This window comes from Anser brachyrhynchus, assembly GCF_964034855.1.
Source record: "Anser brachyrhynchus genome assembly, chromosome: 6".
Classification (NCBI taxonomy): domain Eukaryota; kingdom Metazoa; phylum Chordata; class Aves; order Anseriformes; family Anatidae; genus Anser; species Anser brachyrhynchus.
In genome coordinates this window covers 19743455-19756559 of record NC_137700.1, presented here as the reverse complement: position 1 = coordinate 19756559, position 13105 = coordinate 19743455, and the positions used below count along the sequence as shown (strand labels likewise).

Below are 13105 nucleotides of genomic sequence, written 5' to 3'. Positions count from 1 at the left end.
CCAGCCTCAGAAGGCAAACCTGCCATAAGGTCTGCGGAGAAGCCCACTATCTCTCTCTGCGCATAAAAATCTGGGCCAAAATAAGTCACAGAAGATCTCACCCTCAGGTGGGTGCCCGTCAGTACCAGCACAACTAAATAGTTCAGTAATAAAGTCCTAACCCTGTAAATGCATCTCCCTGTGCTTTGTTTAAAGCATGCTTGGCTTTACTGATGTTCATTGCACACTGACAGCATTAAGCACAAAGCACTGGCAGGACTGGCACCCAAGGCTTGATCCCTAGAAATAAAAGAGAAGTTGGAATAAGAGGCCACAAAATATTTGCAACCAGCCCTTCAATCCCCCATATGGCCTTTCAAACAGCTCGGCTACAGGTTTACATTAATTAGCACCAACTGTAGAAAGTACTGAATGAGAGGGATTTAAAAAATCATGCTTTAGGACACAAAAGCATGTGATTTAGTGTCCAGCAGCCTTCACACAAGCACATATGGTTACTATGGAATCAGGTATGGATTAAGCCATAATTTTAGCTGAAAGATCCCATTGCCTTCAGATAAGGAATGAGTCCTTGAATGGTAGTCAGCTGTAGCTGAATGGCAATGGTCATCCACCTCACCTTCTTCAGAGCACTGTGGAAAGCTGACCCCACAAAAAGGCCCCGAGGTAGCACTCCCATGCAATAGCTACCCTGGGTTCTGCCAATAATATTCCTTTTTGCATCTTACCTCTTCCAGTTTGGTCTGTTTGCACGGAAAAGAAAACGTAAAGCCAAGAGGTAACTTCTTATGCTGCAGGTTTTTGGATTCCATGAAGTCTAACAGACAGTCAGCAACATAATTGAAGAGCTGCAGGAGAAAAGAGAGGACAGAGTCAGGCTTCGACCAGCAGACCCTGGCCCAAGCACAGCACCACCACAGAAGACCCTGCATGGCCTACCTCGGTTCCGCTGCCCTGTATGACCTCCTTTGGTGTGGGGTAAAACTTGCTCTCCAGCTGGCTGCTCTGCTTCCCGTCGTTAAACACCTTCACCTCGAGAGCACGGAACTGGGAGCCACCCAGGTCAACAGCGAGGAAGTCACCCTTCTCTGCAACACGAGTGGGCAGCTGTCAGCGGCGATGGCCACCAAGCACGGCTCAGATGCCATGGTGAGGGCCACGGGCTCTCCTGCCCCACTGTGGCAGGTCCTTATGTCCTTGGGCCTGGGAACACCACCAGGAAGGCTAAGACCTGGCTGTGCCCTGTCCAGAACCCAGGCAAGGGTATCAAGTCCCTCCTGTTAGCTTGATATGTGGCAGCTAATTTCATTTTTATTTCACAGTCTGGCTTTGCCCACCCTGCTCCTCCCATAGCAGCATATTTTCAAGCTGGAGAGGGATGAGCTTCTCAGCAAGAGGTCCAAGGACAGTTCATCCTCACTGCTACAATAAAGCACTTATCTAGCACCCACAGCATGCACATGAAAAGGCCCTTCCCCAAAGGAAAATGCAGCAGAATGTCATAGCCCTGCATGATCTTTGTTCCATGGTACAAGCACCTGACTAAATTTTATCAAATCTGACCCTCAAAGGGAAGGAAGCAGGAAATTCTACCTGTAATACCACAGCTACATACGGCAAAGGTGACGAGGCAAATTGGGTTACTCAGTAAACCGTGATATTAGTCAGACCATTAATCCCTAAATGATTAAAAATGGATGATGCTCCACGCAGGTCATTTCAGGTAGTTACACCGAGGGCAGTGAAAAATCTCAAAGTTCATTGGGAAAAATCCAGCCAAGTTTGAGATGTTTGAACATGCTGGAAGTTTTGTCTGGAAACGAAATAACCAATAAGGAACTCATAGGAAGGGAGCAGAAATAGAAAAAATCGATGCAATGCTTAAAATAGGCGGTATGTCAATAAGTCGTAGCCCGACGTGACACCGCTGTCCGGCCTTGGTACAGAGGAAAGGACAGGAGAGCGTTGTCCAAGGCTGGCCTTGAGGGGCACAAAGTTTTGTAACAGCGATGACACTACATGCAGCTTGCCAAGTCCCCTTACCTCAGGGGCTCCCTGCAGCTTCCGGACACGGTCACTGCCAGGTGAGACCTCAGGACCTGGTGGTCACAGGGGTAACGAGGGCTAAGCTAATATTTCTTTTTCTTTGGGGAAGGCAGAGCTGAAAAGAAGGGTACCCAGTTCCAGCTGGGCAGTTTCTGAGCAGTTTGTATATAATCTCTCTAGCCATCCCCCATTTCAAGGGACTACCTTCCAAATGTTCTCTTTATGCCATTAAAGCTGTTATTTCTCATTTAATTGTGATCAAATTACCTTCAGAAGGAATAAATTCCTGTGGAAACGAAGTACAAACCAAACATTTCTCTTAAGATTTCTGTGTGAATGGCTGTTACACACAGTCCTGACCCAGGCCAGACACAGAGGCCCATACAAATGGGGTTGAGACTTGGTTACACTTGGAGAAAACACTCTAAATTTCTGTCAGCCTGCACTGCTAGGAGCCAGCTGAGCCAGGGGCCTTAGGCACACTTCTTCAAGCAAGACAGGCTTGTAGATCCTCACCTCACACCCTCCCAGAGGACACCACTCCACTCTCTACCTCTCTAAGTCTTGGGGCAACTGGAAATGAGGATCTAGCTGCAGTAGCAGAGCAGGCCGTTCGCTGGCAGGCTCTATGCAGAAGCAGGTTCTTAGTGCAGAAGGCAAGGAAGGGCAGGAGGGGACCGCTTTTTGGTGCGACAGAGAAAGACAAGAGCACAGAATTTGCTGTCAGAACACTGGAGGAGCATTCTCACAGCTCTGAGAACACGATGTTGCCTCAACTTTGTGATTTGAGGGGTTTCACTGCAGCATCCTGCCCTCCCGTACCTGGCAGTCCCCCAGGAGCAGCGCCGCTTGCATCCCCCCGGCTGCACTGCAGGGGCTGAGCTGTAGAGGCTGCCCTTGCCATGCTCCTGCATAACGCCTGCACTAGGCATGGCCACAACTGCAATAAGAGGCTGCTTTCTAAGATCTAAGCCCTCAAACACTCAGCACTTGGTCAAAATCCACCTGGTGTGGACAAAAAGGCACCTGCCAGCCCCCCTAAGGCTGTTGTCTCCTCTGCTTACTGAGGGGCAGTAACTCAGCCCTCCGGCTGCCCTGCGCTCTTGCTGTGTGATCCTCGAGCACCAGCAGCAAGCCATCGTTTTCCTAAACCAGCCCCGCTGGGACTGAGCAGGGGGAACTCACCCGAGCCGTCGGGAAGGGAGCGCACAAAGGATGGCAGCATTTTCACCGTTGCTGTGGAATTGGTGTCTCTGCCCAGGCCCTTCGCCATCTCGGCCCGGAAGCGCGCCATCACGTCCAGCAGGACATCGTCGGAGAGACGCATGTGGTACAGGTACCTGTCAACCTGGAGACATGCGAGGTGTCACGAGGGAGGCAGGCAGGCTCCTCGGTGCTCAGCACATGGCTGGGATGGACGCTGCCTTCATGCTGCATGTGCCTGGGAGGCTTCCCTCTTCTCTGCAAGCAGGGAAACTGCAGAACCTTCCTAACCACTCGCACTAGTTTTCTAACCATCGGGGTGTAGTTTGACATGAGGGATCTGAAAATCCTGAGCTCCAATTGCAGTGATATCCCCGCATGGTTAGTTTGTTCATTCCCTCCCATCTGACAGACATGAGGCTAAACACACCGTGAGGAGACACAAGAATCATTTACACGCATAAGAGACTGAAGGTGAACACACCACCTATGCAAACTGCACCTCTCTGATCCTGTATTCATTTCACTTGTAAACTCAGCATATCTAAATTCCCATAAACAGCAGTGAAAGCAAGCTCTGGAATATCATCACATTTACTCTTAAAAAAACTTAGTTTAGAAAGTGATTAATTTTTGAATTACTGTCAAAAAAACATCTTATTTGATAGATCAGTAACTTCCTGACCTACATAAGCCCACAAGACTCTCTAGATCCTGACAGGCTGTTTTTACACCATTTTTTCCTCCTATTTGTTTAATGAACTAAAACTGCAAAGTATCTCAAGCTGGTGAGAATTTGCCCTCTCTGAGTCAGGTCCAGAAAATGCTGTCAGTGCCCAAGCGTGTCAGCTACAATCTGAAAACATCTATTCAGCTACTGCTTCGCTCCCCAGCCAATTCACTTGGTTGGCACGCCAGGCTGGAGCTCAAAGCCCGTTTCTCACCCCAGCTCTGCCCTCTGTTCCCTGTGATTTTAGGATTACATCGAGAAAACATTTCTGAGTGCAATCAATAACCTTCCTTAGGAGTCTGTAATTCACAGGACACAATAAAATAAAAGCCAACTGAATTTAAAGGGAATCAAAAGCATCTATGCCTGGTAGAGAAGCCAATCGGTGTTTCTATTCGGCTTCATCCGAGCAAAACTTAAGGTCTCCTTCAGGACCACCCACTGCTTGAACTGCTATTTACCTGCAGGGCTGGCTACACGGCTGTAAGGAGGACTACAGCTACACAGCTGCATACAACAGAGGATTCATCCAGCAAAATAAGAACCTGTCACCATTTAAATACCTTTCATTTCCACTGGGGAGACAGACTTTGGTGCTGTATGAACAAATATGATGCAAGCATAGTATTTGTGTGCTCCAAAGAGCTGGACATCCTCTGACGTGAGGCTCAGGGCCAGAGGCAGTGGGCAGGGGAGCTCAGTGTTTCATCAGTCCCATATACATAGGGAGGGCTGAGAGATCACGCACAAACCAGGTCCCACCAGCAACAAGTTGGGGTTTAAGAAATAACACTGTTTAAACAGAGAAGGCAGGCTGGGGATAAACTGGCCTCTTCTGTAACTGACTGGCCACCTACGTTAATGATGCCCAAACTAATTACCTAGTTACTCATTCACAGTCCCATTTTAAACGGATGGTCATTAATGACTCATCTGAGCACGCCAGGACCCTGACAATAATATGGGCGCCTACCTAACACCAAACACATGGGAGAAAGTCAAAATATGAGATGTGACTGTAAGTGGCAGCAGCTGCCTTAGATACAGCTATAAGACCATTATTTAGATATTTCTCTGTAGCCCCAGTTTGCACAACCATTTGATTTTCTCCAGGGCACCTCAGGGCACCTGCAGGAGGTGCCATCTCCGCCCAGGCACCAGCACTGCCTCCTTGGGCACGCCAGAAGAAGAAAACACGACGACTGGAAACACGCGGCTCTCACGCACTCTCACACAGACTCAAACAACCTTGTCAGATAAGCCCTCAAGGAAAGAAAACTAAACAGTAATAAAAACGGCTGTGTCCGTGTTTGCAGCTGTCACACGGGAACTCTCTGCCCCCACCAAAGCTGCGTTCTCCACCCTGATCAGCTCCAGCCAGAGGAGGAGACAGCCCTTGCCAAGGAGCTAGATAAGGCACAGCCTGACAGCTCCCTAGCCTGATTTACAGCCAGAGCAAGGGCACACAACAAATCACTGGCTTGCAAATGCAGGAATGGCCTGGCTGTGCAACACCAAAACGTGTTGTACTGCCTCCCCCCAACACGCAAGAACAGTCCTTGCTTTTAAGCGTCTTGCCTAACTCATAGAAATACTGTTTTCACAGCAGAGACAAATAAGCCTGGGCAGCTGAGGAAGGAGGTATTCCCTCTAATCAGAGAGGGATCAACCCTGCTCCACACTGCCTACCGTGGGCTTCCTAAAAGAGACCTCTGAAAAGCACTGTTTCCTTGCCTTCGTGTGGGACTAATTTGCACCTCGCAGAAAGATGCTCTTCTTCTAACAGCTTTGCAGACTCTCTCTGCCCCTCCTCTCCCTCACTTCAGGCAAGCCCTCCCTCGACTGCACTCTGCATGTTGCTCTTAGGAGCCCACTGTCAGAGCACTGCCCCACAAGGTCTCTCCCTTTTTTGGTAAAAAGCAGGAAGGAAAAGCACTGTCCGGACGAGAGATCTTAGATCAGATTCTCACAAGGAAAGGGCACTGGGGCCTCTTTCTGGTCATAGTAAACCATGGGGATAAAAGGGCTGTGACAGTCAGAGACAACCGACTTGAGATACCATGACACGTCTTTGGGATCTCCTCTCCAAGGCAGAATTAGCGAAGAAGCCCCTCTAAACATGAGAGAACTCATGTTTAACCAAGGGCATGGAGAAGACAACAGGGTGTTGCTGGCTTTGCTGCAGAGGTGGCACTGCCCACGGGGACCTTGGATCACCTGCACTGCCACGCTGCAGGCAGCCCCACCTCCAGCTGCCGGTAAAACAAGAGGACGGGGCTGGGTGGCGATGGCCACCATGAAGCACCCAGTGTAGGTGCCAGGAAAACAGAGGACCCCCAGGGGACATATCTAGAAACCGGAGGCCCTCTGACCCAAGCAGCTTACAGGTCCCATGAGGTCTTACGATGGAGAGAACAACCCACAGCAGCACAGCCACAAAAGCAAGCTGGGGAAGAGCAACCATTAGGCAGCTCACCCTCGGTACTGACAGGTTCTGACCTGGCTGATTTTCAGCTTTTCCACCTTTAGTTCCACCAACACAAGTTGGAACTGTGTGTTGAATCACAGGAGACCTGGCCTAAAGTCCCCAGGAGCTTCTCCTGCCCCTGCTGCAATGGGAGTGAATCAGGCTCCTACTCAGTTTTAAAGACCCCATCCTTCACACTACTCACAAAGCAACTCAGCACGAAGTTCCTTGCTGCCCTCTGGACTACAGACACCACACCAGATAAAGTTCAAACCCCATTTCTCCTTACCAAAGAGCACTTGCTTCATTACTGGAAAAGAACTTACAACTGTGCAGGGAAAAGCACTAACCAAGACCTTCTTCCACAGTCATCAGATGGTTTGTGGTCCAAATCTTTCTTACCCCATTTGGCCCTATGGCTTTAGTAGATAAAGAGCTGCCTAGTTTGCATTACAGACTTTAGACCCCAGAGAGCCCTTGAAAACAGGAATCTCAGCTACTGCTCCATCTTACGTACCTTTTTTATTTGATCCTCTTTTAGCTTTGTAAAATGGAAAGCTAGCAAGTGGACGGCAAACATTTTCTTGAGGCTGATGGATGTGTCAGTAGTGACAGCTGCTGCTGAGTAACTCCAAAGCGATACGTCTTTATTCACGAAGCTGGAGCTAGAGAAACTTCAGCTGAGGCACTTCCCTCAGGGCGAGACAGTGGCGTTCCTGGGAAACTGAGTCCAGAAATAAATCCATCCAGTGTGATCGGTTCAATGATTAAACTCCTGTCTCTTTGTATCTCCCCCGACATCACCCCAAAGTCCCTCCCCCCCCAGCTCCACGCTTCATTGTGCCAAACGCAGGCACCTGGACTGCTGCCAAGCTGAAGGGGAGAAAAATCGATTTTGTTACTGCTCCCCTTGGGAATTGTTACCACTTTGCCATGGAGTTGCCACACAGCCTGCCTGGCTTCACCCCGCTTCGTACCCCCGGGGGCGGAAAAGCTCACACCAGCACAGTGCAAAGTGCTGCGGGGAATTGGGAAAGTTGGAGAGGATTTTAGGTTTCTTCCCTCTGGACGGCACTCCCACTTGTGCTCTTCTGCATGAATTAACTCCGCTCTAGTTCCACACAGTGCACCCTTATCTACAGCTAAGCCTCAGCTGCGTAAAGGAGAGAAGAGGCACACACAGACCCCTGCCCCCAGCTGAAATACCTCTTGCGCAATTCCCAGCGGAGGAAGGTTTTGCACAGACTATTCTCCCTTCACCCCTCCTGAAGGCAAAGTTTCAGACCTAGGCAGATCCTCCATGTTGCAAAACTTAGGGAGGGGACAGACTTACCTGGCAGCCAGTGCAGAGAGCAGACTGTGGCACTTGATAGAATACGTGCCTCTGGCTGGCAGCACCCAGTGCCTGCTGCAGGAGCTGCTTCCTTGCCACCAGAGCTGAATCTGACAAAGCCTTCAACTATTACTCACAACGTTTATTCTGAATACACGAGCATATCCCAGATTTCGATATGGATATGGACTAATGAAACATCATCCAAAGAAACTGGGTGAGATGTTGACACAAAGGAGAGAAGAGGAAAAGAAAAAGTCATTCTGAGTAATTAGCACTCACTCCCAGCCTACACCTACAGCCAGTGCATTTTCCCCCAGACACTGTTCAGTGTTTCAGCTGGAACAGAGTACACACTGCACTGGCAGACAACCTACACCCAAAATTTTGCTGAAGATTGCAATTAAAAATTATTTTGATAAACCAGAAAAAACAGCCTCGGGACAGGGGGAGAAGTGGTAGATGGAGAGGTGGGAGGTGCCAACAATGGCAGGAAACAGAAAACTACTACACAGATCCACAGCAGGGCAAAAGTGGACAGTTAGCAGAAAAGGATCTCAGGCTGTCCAGTCATAGCCTAAAATGGACACAACAACCTCATGCTATTGTTAAAAATGTGTGTATATACATACGACTGATCGGTCATCATATTGAGCTGTATGAACAGGAATACAACTCACAGACACAAAAAACAACAATACTTCAACTCTGCCCAGCACAGTTCTCAGGAATAAAACAGTTCTGGCAGCTTCGAGAAAGTGTGGATCAGAGCAGATAGCTCTGCTGAACATCAGGAGCAGTCATAGGTGACATTTTCTCAGCCTCTGATCACAAGGAAAGACTGAAAGAGCTGAGGGAGGGTAAGAGAACTGCAAACAAATCACACAAAAGCTCCACTTGGAAAGGCTGCGGTCTTTTTTGTTCCTTCTGCCTGCCTTGCATCAGGGATGAGCTCCAGACACAGGAGATCCCACCAGCTCTATGTATTTTCCACTTTTCTAAAACGAGAAAAGCGAGAGTAAAGCAGAGTGGATGAACAGTCCATAAATAGGGCTGGTTCTAAAATTAGGCCTTTGATCTTCAAGAGAAAGGGAGAAAAGAAGAAAAAAAGCCGCGCTACCAGCCAGAAAGCACGGTTCACTTCTCCTGTATTCATCTTTTAATAACTGCTGGCTCGTTAAGTCAGAGACTGACTCCCAGAGGGACTGTCTCTCTCCTCATTGTTTACCCATGCCATCCGAGTCACAACCCCTCTGGCCAGCAAAATTGAAAACATCACCTTTCAAGCTCCATCCCACTCTGATCCAGAGCTCATTGTGACTGTAATACAGTAGATTTGTTCCTCATTCTCTTTTTTCTTTTTTTCTCTAACAGATGCCACTGGAAAAGGGTCTCAAAGATCCACGTTACTGAACTGGCAGCAGGCTCTGTTAAATACCTGTCATGTCACATTCACTGCGCTCATCTCTGGTGCTTCCTAGCTTCAAGAAGGCTGTTGTGTAAGAAAAGACAAGACGTTATCCCATTGCCATGCAGACAGCAGCTCAATGCACTAAGGGCCTGATTCCCAGATATGTGACAGCCATTTTGTACTGGCCAGCAAAGGCGAAATGATCCAGAACAGATGAGCTCCAATTGCCTGCTGCTTGGACGTTTAAGGCACTGTTGGTTGCTTTTTCCCCGTGTTAGAGGGGAAAACTGTTCTGCACCCACTGAATACAAACTCTGCACCCAATACTAGTTACAAATCCTCCCTTCCTCTTTTGCAAGGGCCAATAAGACTTCAAATTTACAACACTCCTCTCTCTCTCTCTTCTTCTGCAGCTCTCCCTCCAAACCCTGTCTCTAGGCACAACTGAGTATCCTGAAGAGGCTGGTGCTCACGTGGCCCATCTGCCTTCCCCAGCCTTGCAGCCAAAACACATGCAGAGAAAAGGAGCTCACAGCTACAATCGGGAAATACAGACATGTATCTGCAAGTTCATCAGTTAAATACACATCATTTACCACTAAAAACAGGGGTCATGTTAATAAGGGCTTTGTTACTGGAGAAATACATCTATCTTCGGTGAGGTATCAGGGGCAGTGGCAATGCCAGTTACTGAGTGGCACCCAGGTTAACGAGGCAGCAGACAAAGCTGCACAAGTCATCAGAAGAAATCACTTCTCATTCCAACACCATGCTTCCAACACCAATCCTTAGAGAACACTTCCCCTCCCAGCAGCAGCAGCTTTGACTACCTGATATATCCCCACAAGTTCCTGAAAACCAAAACACAAATGGGTCCCCACATTCTTCCCAAAGGACAGGAGCAGAGCCCTTGGGTACCTGAAATGAAAGCATCCCCCCACAGTGTCACACGTCCCCATGAAGCAATGCCAGCATTTTTAGGCAGGCAAGCTCAGGGGAAAGCAAGCCCTTCAAGAACAAGGGAGGCCACCAGAGAACCTCGATGCTGGAGCGTCCCCAGACCAGCACAGCACATGACAGACGGAGTTTTTCTGCAAAATTAAGGCAGAACACCAGAGGGGAACAATTGGAACATCCACCCCAAGGACAGACAACATTGAGAAGAGATGGAGACAGCACAGACAGAAAAGAGCATATGGGCTTAAGAGTAAGAAGGCTTTTTGTTATTGTTTTAACCAAGCAGCACTTATCATTTTCCATCAGAAGCACAACAATCACACACATTCACACAAAAAAATAAATTGTGAAACTAATAAAACTCCAACCATCTGAAACGTGAATGCCTGAAATTAATCTGGAAATCTGAACACCCGAAACAAAAGTTCTGCAAATGTGATTCCCAAATCAAGAGAACAATGTTGGTATTGTTGTTTGGAAAAACAAAGGCTCAGCACAGACCCATGAGGAAGAGCAGCAGGCCACTCCACTCCCCCCCAAGGGCTTGCTTGCCCAGGACATATTAAAAATGTGCAGCCCGTGTAGCTTTGCACCACACCAGTCCAGATTTTACCACATGGGACCAATCTGGCAGCCCCACCACCAAGAGTCAATGACAACCACACCACTAGCTCAGAAGAAAACTTTCATAAAAAGTCAGCCTGGAAACGCCTGAATAAACTTCAGAGCTCCTAACAGTTACTATGGAGTCACTATGGAAACGAGCACTGAATTAAGCCAAACGCTAATCTGGGCAAAATACAAAAAAGAATGCTTAGAGTCATTTAGCTCCTGGGCTGCGAGGCTTGCTGCTCAAACACAAGACTGGCTCACACCTCCAAGTCCCAGCTCCTCTTTCCTTGCTCAAAAGTACACACTAAGAAGCAGCTTAGCATACAGTTAAAGGGTACGTTCACCAAAACAGTCCAGAAGCAAGGTACAGTAGCAGCAGGAGTCTTCTGTGACTTGGGGGACGGAAGGGAGTCGTCCTTGCAGAAGCATTGTTTGAAGCGGTACCTTGCAGATCCAGCAAGGTGTTCGCAGTCCAAGAGGTAAGTGAGCAAACACAGGCTGTCATAACCGGACTGCAGGCACAACCACCTATATCTTCCCTTTGTCAAGTGCAAAGCAAACAAGAACTCAAGGGATACCACTCAGCCACGTAACCCACCTCTCTCAAGCTCTTCCACGAGCATCAAGGGTTATAAATTTGTAAGGGTTAATCACAAGCTTGTGTTCTGTGCCAGTCACGTTGCATTTAAGCAGAGGCTGTCCTGACTCTGGGAAGGAAAGGAGAATTACTCCTCCCCAAAGCAGAAAATGCCCGACATTCACATGGCCATGGCCACACATACATAGCTGCTTGGTTCTTCTTCAAATGGGGCTTTGCAGAAGGACATGAAAATTTCCCTCCTGACCAGCTCGGCCCTAAAGTCAGCAGAGGACATGAACTAGCAACATTTACGCGCTACCTGCATTTCAGTAAGTAACGGGAAAATTGTGTGTGAAATACCCTGAAACAGCTTTTAAAACTGTGTTCAGACTGCTGCAGACTTGCTTCTGAACAGCAGCTTTAAGGTCTGATGCTAGCAGGAAGCAAAGGGGATTCAGACCTAATTTTCCACCCATGGAGATATGCAGTTGAACATTTTAGAAAGTCAGGTATTTGACAGAGAGAAATTCACCCCAGTTTTCACCAGTATCCCAACATTAAGACAAGCAGCATCTGCAGGCTTGTGAATACCCAACCACACACACAGAGTTGCCACAACATAACTCTCCCCATGCAGTCACAGCAACACGTCCTACCGCTGAAATCCCTTTCTGTGAGCACACACAGCAGTTTCAGCAGCCAATTTTTCCACTCCCCAGTATCTCTACTAGGAGCTCAACGGTGTACTTGAAACCTTCTTACACTAAAAATAACTGCAAGGGTGACAGAGCACAGTCGTGTATGAAACTGGCTTAGCCTGGTGTTGCACTGCCTTAAACCTTATTCAGTGACCCTATCAGGTAGAGTTTCCTGAAAACTCAGTTCCAACAAACTAAACCTTCCTCCCGGTGGTATGCACATATGTTTTCCACTTTAAGGTATGTGGGAATACCGCTGGCACAAGCATCAACCCCTGGCTGTTATTTACTCTACCTAACAGCTTACAGTTTAATTAAATATTTCATATCTCCCATCAAAATCCAGATGTCACAAACAAGCTAAAACATGAAGCAAAAAAAATATGAATTGCAACAGAACAAAATCATTTGTATAAAACTGAATTAGAAAAAAAGAATAAGACATCTGAATTTCTCCAAAATAAATAAATTACACCTATACCTCTAAAATCACCTTCCCCCAAAAAACGATACTACCTTTTTTTTCCCCCAAACATTGCCTGAGTTTGTGTGATAAGCATTTCCTGCAGTAAAGAATACAATATAAAGAGCAAGGACAGACTTAATTACCCTTCGGATGACAGAACTGATATTTATCTCAAAATTCCTGTGACCAGAATTACATAATTCCCAAGGCATTAACACAAATGCTTTTTGCCTCCTTACACATTTTCACAAGACCCAAAGGTTAGGGGCACATGATTCCTGTCATCGTTCTGACCAAATTTCCTGCCAGGTTGTTCATTACCTGTTTGTTATCTGCTTAACTCTGCCCTTTGAGAAGGAATGGAATGAGTAGCTCATTCATCACTAGTGAAATATCTGATGTTTATTACAGGTGAGGATATCTTGCAAGAAGGCAGTGGTTTCCGATTTTCACATTGAACAAGTGTACAGCAGAGTGGTAAAAGCAAAGGCATGGCCTCTGAGCTTACAGAAGTCCGCCTCTCTGAGTGCTTCACATAAGTGGTCACAGGAGGAGAACATCATCAAGGAGCTGCAGCAGCGTAAACATGAAATGCCAAAGTA

At 47.6% G+C, this 13105-nt stretch overlaps 1 protein-coding gene across 4 annotated transcripts in view; it reads right to left on the bottom strand.

Moving 5' to 3' along the window:
• The window catches only part of LOC308197274 (hexokinase-1), a 69778-nt gene extending 61713 nt beyond the window's left edge, over window positions 1-8065 (bottom strand). Inside the window, exons 1-5 of one of the 4 annotated variants that reach the window (XM_080597495.1) lie at window positions 7780-8065; window positions 6964-7162; window positions 3232-3394; window positions 940-1088; window positions 729-848 (exon numbers count right to left, since the gene is read on the bottom strand). In XM_080597495.1, coding sequence (XP_080453621.1) covers window positions 729-848; window positions 940-1088; window positions 3232-3394; window positions 6964-7026 — 495 coding nt within the window. In that variant the 5' untranslated portion in view covers window positions 7027-7162; window positions 7780-8065. Of the gene's footprint in view, window positions 1-728; window positions 849-939; window positions 1089-3231; window positions 3395-6963; window positions 7582-7779 lie in introns of those variants that run through there. The other 3 variants (XM_080597494.1, XM_080597493.1, XM_080597496.1) reach the window with 3 other exon arrangements.
• Window positions 8066-13105: the final 5040 nt, after the last annotated feature.